The sequence below is a fragment of the Gracilinanus agilis genome, chromosome 4 (assembly GCF_016433145.1).
Source record: "Gracilinanus agilis isolate LMUSP501 chromosome 4, AgileGrace, whole genome shotgun sequence".
Classification (NCBI taxonomy): domain Eukaryota; kingdom Metazoa; phylum Chordata; class Mammalia; order Didelphimorphia; family Didelphidae; genus Gracilinanus; species Gracilinanus agilis.
In genome coordinates this window covers 370,317,583-370,324,038 of record NC_058133.1, presented here as the reverse complement: position 1 = coordinate 370,324,038, position 6,456 = coordinate 370,317,583, and the positions used below count along the sequence as shown (strand labels likewise).

Genomic DNA, 6,456 nt, shown 5'->3' with positions numbered 1-6,456 from the left:
ATTGAACTTTTAGCCCATAATCAGTACAATAAATTATGATGATTTCTAAGTAGAAAGTTGGCCTAGGTGCTGAGTCCAGGGGACTTTGAGAGACTCCCCTGGCTCCGAAGCTGTTTTTGATTTCAGAGATTTGAGGATGAATTAATATTCTTAGATGATTAAGGCTCAGTTGCCTTATTAATAATAAAGTGATTGAAATAGTTAGCAAAGTAGTCTGAACCCTGCCTGCCTCCTCCCGGGGCCCAGACAGTAGATAACCTCCTGCCTCCCTAACCCAGAGAAGACGTGGATCCTGAGGGGTTTTGCTCCTCAATTTATACTCTTTTCCCAACTGCCAGATTGGCACATGCCTGGGGCTGCCTTGCCAGGTTCTGCATTCTAAAGGGGAAAACTGCTCTTTTGCATCTGCAAAAATGGCTGACCATTTTCTATACATTACACAATGAGAGTTTTGGGACTATCAAAGGAACTCTAAGCTCCTTCCCAGCTTTAATCTGTGATTACAGTTTTAATTTCTATCTGTAGATAAAACTTGCCCAAAAAGTATGGTAAACGGGGAGGTCCTTTTCAAAATAAATCATAAAATTATTATTTTTTTTTTTTTACAAAACATATATTTTAATGCTTATTAATCAGCAAAGAACTTCAAATACATCTGTTACTACAACTAGATAATAGAATTTCAACTAAGGCTATACAGTAGCCTCTGAATCTTCATCTGAATTTCTGCAGTTGCTGCTTTTCCTGAAACCTTTCCATGTGTAACCCATGAAGGTTGGGCTGATAGGTAAATAGCTAAAGCATCGGAATTTTTTGATAATGTTCATGCCAAATGGCAAATCATAGGATTCCATGCCATCAAGTGATTTACTCCCTTTTCCGACTCCTTTCTTCCATTTCCGTATTCCTCTTTCTTCAGGAGTACCTGGGATAGTATTATCCAAAACAAAAGCAACACATCCACCTACAAACATTGCTGTGGTGAGAAGAACATTTAACACTTGATCAATTCCTGTGATCCCTGTGACTAGTGGATTCTGCTTGAGGTAACTTGGAAGAACAAGTCCAAAGAAAATGGAAAATCCGAGGACAAAGAGATTACGGGAAGAATTTAAATCAATGAATTGAAGATTCGATAATCCAACAGCAGTGATCATTCCAAAGAGTGTGCAAAAGAGGGCACCAAGCACAGGGTCTGGCAGGGACGCAAACAGTGCACTGAATTTCCCTATCATTCCAAGCATGAGCATTAAAGCTGCACCATACTGAATAACACGACGGCTGCCAACCTTAGTTATTCCTAAAACTCCAATATTGGGACTTGATGAAGTGGAGCCATTTCCAGTACCAAATATACCATCAAGAACACAGGATAACCCCTCAATGAAAATTCCTCTATTTATTGCATGAATGGGAGGTGGTGGAGCACAAGATAATCTTGCACAGGCATAATAATCACCGATGGATTCTATAATACTAGCAACCACGGCACTGAGCATTCCTATAACCCCTGCAGCTGAAACAGTTGGAAGTCCCCACTGAAATGGATATGGAACTTTAAACCAAGGTGCCACAAAAAGCACGCCTTGTCTAGCATCTGTACGAGCATAGAACCCATACTTTGTGCTGTCAGGTGGAAAGACATCTGTCACAGTGAATATGAAGCACAGTAACCAGGATACCAAGATAGCCAGGATTATTGGGAACATTTTGAAAAGCTGTAATTTGTAGGCAGTCCATCCTTTTTTGGATTTGTAAATAGGGAGAGGAAATTTAACATTTCTGGCATATTGAGAAAATAACAATACTAGAAAAATAGTTAGCATAGCTATGCCCCAGTGTTTCCCTGCTCTTTCTCCTGCTGCCTGGAAACCAGAGAGACCAATCAGAGCCACTGTTGGTGTAATAGTCAAAGGTCCAATATATTTTAGCAGAGCACCTGGCAGGCCAAGGAAGCCAATTACAACTTCTATCAATGAAGACATGATAATGGCACCCTGGATCTCTCGTATTCTTGGATACCAAATATGTTCAGTATGCAATAAATCTATTGTTCCATTGGTAACTGAAAGATCTGTAGTATTGCATTTCCATTTATCCAGAGACAAGATAGCTCGAGCTGGTGCCAAAAATGCAAAAGCACTGGCCTGAAATAGAGGTAGCCTGCATCCAAAAGTTGTCTGTAACAAAGTTGTGATTCCCACACAAAAGAATATGGTCCCAATAAGCTGACTTGTAGCCCCCTGGTCATATCCAACACACATAGCATCAGCCAGCAAGAAGGGCACTGCTATGGTACCACTGAAACAGGTCAGATAGTGCTGTAGTCCTAAGAATATACAAAGATACCAAGGAGGCACATCTTCTATTGTATAAATCATATCTGTTCTCTGGGGATCTAAACTTCCAGTACTGTCCAATGTCTCTGCAAGAGAACTCTTTTCTGCTATGCCATTTTCTGTGGTATAGATTGCCATTAACTCAGTGTCCTCATTGTCCTGTTCGCCACTTGATGTGGCTCCTCCATTTATCACCACCGGAAGAGTGAAGAAAGCAGGATGCTTAGATTCATCTTCATATTTGCCCTCAGTAGAGCTTCCAGTTTCTACTGACTTTGATGTGGTATTTTTGCCAATACCCATTATTAAGAGAAAACAAATGTTTGCAGAGCAGCTTGGTTCCAGTGGATAGGGCTTATAGGATAACTATGTGTGGAATGTGATAGATACAGAGAGCAGCTCTTCCAAAGTCTGAACTGCTAAATCCTCAGAGAAGCATCTTGTTCCATTAGCATTACTTCTTAGGACCTTCTACTACATCATGATGCGCAACTCTATATTCTGTCAGTTTTCCGCTTCTCCTGTCTGGGCCGGGCTGCCGGCGGCCGCGCAGCTGTCTCTCCCGGAGCTGGAGCCGCGTCTCCTCCCCAACCTGCTTCTGCTCTTGCTCCTACTCCACCTCCACCGCCTTCAGTAGCCGCTGCTGCCGCTGGCGCTGCTGCTGCTGCCGCTACCGCTGCCGCTGCTGCTGCCGCCTGCAAAATGGCGCCGCCGAGGGGAGGGCAGGAGGCGGGGGAGGCCGCGGGGGAGGCCGCGGGGAAGCCAAACCCCCCAGCCCTCCCCCAGCCGCCACCGCCCCATAAAATTATTTTTAAAGGAATTAAATATTCTTTATTTTCATGGAAGACCATCCATGTCCTGCACTATGATTTAAATGGACATGATTCTGGAGAAAGAGGTAGGCAGCAGGTATAGCTTTGCAGTAGATGACATGGGTGAAATATTGACCCTAAAATTTCCCAAGTATACCACAGTGGCCTTTTCTTCAAACCTTTATCTGCCTGGGTTATAGTAAGCAATGGAGTATTATTTAAGTATTTATGAATTGTGGATATTTTTAATTTACAAAACTTTGCCTGAACTAGGACATTTTTATTAATTTTTTGTCTTGTAGGTAAAGATATTCTTCGTATCCTAAATTATCGATTCATGCACTGGCATTCCTGACTCCACTGATACCTCTTCTATCCGACCCTTTCTCCATTTCCATGACCACCATCCTAATTTAGGTCCTCACCTCTCAATTAGATGATAGAATTAAGATCCTGACTTGTCTTTCTTTTGAAAACAAATTTGTCAAAATCAAAGGGAATTATTGAGAGGAAAAAGTAGGGCAAAATTTCCCCCAGAGGGAGAAACCCCTGGCTGAGGGAGCTATGAACAGTGCTTTTAAAAGATTATAGCCAGGGGGCAGCTGGGTAGCTCAGTGGATTGAGAGCCAGGCCTAGAGACAGGAGGTCCTAGGTTCAAATCCGGCCTCAGACACTTCCCAGCTGTGTGACCCTGGGCAAGTCACTTGACCCCCATTGCCTACCCTTACCATCTTCCACCTATAAGTCAATACACAGAAGTTAAGGGTTTAAAATTGAAAAAAAAAAAAAAGATTATAGCCACATGCAGAAAGGGGATGAAGTGCTGTTAAACAGGAACAGGGGTTCCAGATGTTTAAGCAGGGGAAAGGGTTAGGAGTGTGATCAGCTGGGTTGCATATTAGCATTCAATGTTTGCATATCAGTTGTTCTAGGGAGGATGATGTAATGTCTTGTACAGTAGTTCTGGAATGAGAACCACTGGCTTCTATGGATAACTTAAGAGATTTCTGACAATTATACTCTACGTTATTATAATTCATATGTATCCAAAGTCACATTGCTGGTGGAGTTGTGAATTGATCTAGCAGTTCTGGATGGTAATTTGGAACTATGCCCATAGGGCGCTAAAAGACTGCCTGTCCTTTGATCCAGCCATACTACTGCTGGGTTTATACCCCAAAGAGATCATAGGGAAAAGACTTGTATAAAAATGTTTATAACTGTGCTCTTTGTGGTGGCAAAAAATTGGAAAATGAGGGGATGCCCTTTGAATAGGGAATGGATGAACAAATTTTGGTATCTGCTGGTGATGGAATACTATTGTGTTGAAAGGAATAATGAACTGGAGGAATTCCGTGTGAACTAGAATGACCTCCAGGAATTGATGCAGAGTGAAAGGAGCAGAATCAGGAGAACATTATACACAGAGACTGAAACATTGTGGTACAATTGAATGTAATGGATTTCTCTACTCGCATCAATGCAATGAGTCAGGACAATTGTGAGGGACTTATGAGAAAGAACGCTAACCACATTCAGAGGAAGGACTCTGAGAGTAGAAACACAGAGGAAACTTTTTAATTTAATATAATCAAAATTATTTATTTCACATTTTGTAATTTTTTCTAACTCTTGCTTGGTTTTAAAATCTTTCCTTTCTCAGAGATCTGACAAGTATACTATTTTGTGTTCCCTTAATTTGCTTACAGTTTCCTTCTTTATATTCAAGTATTTCACCCATTCTGAATTTATCTTGGTGTAGGGTGTGAGCTGTTGATCTAAACCTAATCTCTCCCATGTTTTTCAATTTTCCCAACAGTTTTTGTTAAATAGTGGATTTTTGTCCCCAAAATTGGGCTCTTTGGGTTTATCATACACAGTTTTGCTGAGTTGCTTTCCCCAAGTCTATTCCACTGATCCTCCCTTCTGTCTCTTAGCCAGTACCATATTGTTTTGATGACCACTGCTTTATAGTATAGTTTAATATCTGGTACTACTAGGCCACCTTCCTTCACGTTTTTTTCCTTATTTCCCTTGATATTCTTGATCTTTTGTTCTTCCAAATGAACTTTGTTATAGTTTTTTCTAATTCAGTAAAAAAGTTTTTTGGTAGTTTGATAGTTATGGTACTACATAAGTAAATTAATTTGGGTAGAATGGTCATTTTTATTATGTTAGCTCATCCTACCCATGAGCAATCAATGTTTTCCCAATTGTTTAGATCTAGTTTTAATTGTTTGGAAAGTGTTTTGTAGTTGTATTCATATAATTCCTGTGTTTGTTTTGGTAGATAGATTCCTAAGTATTTTATATTGTCTGTTATTTTAAATGATATTTCTCTTTCTAACTCTTGCTTCTGTGATGTGTCGGAAATATAAGGAAATGCTGGTGATTTATGTGCATTTTGTATCCTGCAACTTTGCTAAAGTTATTGATTATTTCTACTAGCTTTTTTTTCAAACATTTATTAATATTCATTTTTAACATGGTTACATGATTCATGCTCCTCCTTTCCCCTTCGCCCCCCACACTCCCCCCACCCATGGCCGATGCACATTTCCACTAGTTTTGTCATGTGTCCTTGATCAAGACCAATTTCCAAATTGTTGGTTGTTGCATTGATGTGGTAGTTTCGAGTCCACACCCTCAATCATGTCCACCCCGACCCATGTGTTCAAGCAGTTGTTTTTCTTATATGTTTCCTCTCCTGCAGTCCTTCCTCTGAATGTGGGTAGTGTCTTTACCATAAATCCCTCAGAATTGTCCTGGGTCATTGAATTGCTGCTGGTACAGAGGTCCATTACATTCAATTTTACCACAGTATATCAGTCTCTGTGTACAATGTTCTTCTGGCTCTGCTCCTTTCGCTCTGCATCTGTTCCCGGAGGTCTCTCCAGTTCACCTGGAACTCCTCCAGTTTATTATTCCTTTTAGCACAATAGTATTCCATCACCCGCATATACCACAGTTTATTCAGCCATTCCCCAATTGAAGGACATACCCTCCTTTTCCAATTTGTTGCCACCACAAAAAGCGCAGCTATAAATATTTTCGTACAAGTCTGTTTATCTATGATCTCTTTGGGGTACAAACCCAGCAATGATATGGCTGGATCAAAGGGCAGGCATTCTTTTATAGCCCTTTGAGCATGATTCCAAATTGCCAGCCAGAATGGCTGGATCAGCTCCACCAGCAATGCATTAATGTCCCAATTTTGCCACATCTCCTCCAACATTCATTACTCTCCCCTTCTTTCATTTTAGCCACTCTGCTAGGTGTGAGGTGATACCTCAGAGTTGTTTTGA

The 6,456-nt window shown here is 40.9% G+C and overlaps 1 protein-coding gene across 1 annotated transcript; it reads right to left on the bottom strand.

Annotated features, from left to right (window-relative positions):
- Positions 1 to 692: 692 nt before the first annotated feature.
- LOC123245610 (solute carrier family 23 member 2) lies at positions 693 to 2,642 on the bottom strand. The gene has a single exon (XM_044674559.1). It carries the CDS (start codon positions 2,640 to 2,642, stop codon positions 693 to 695), a length of 1,950 nt encoding a protein of 649 aa, XP_044530494.1.
- Positions 2,643 to 6,456: the final 3,814 nt, after the last annotated feature.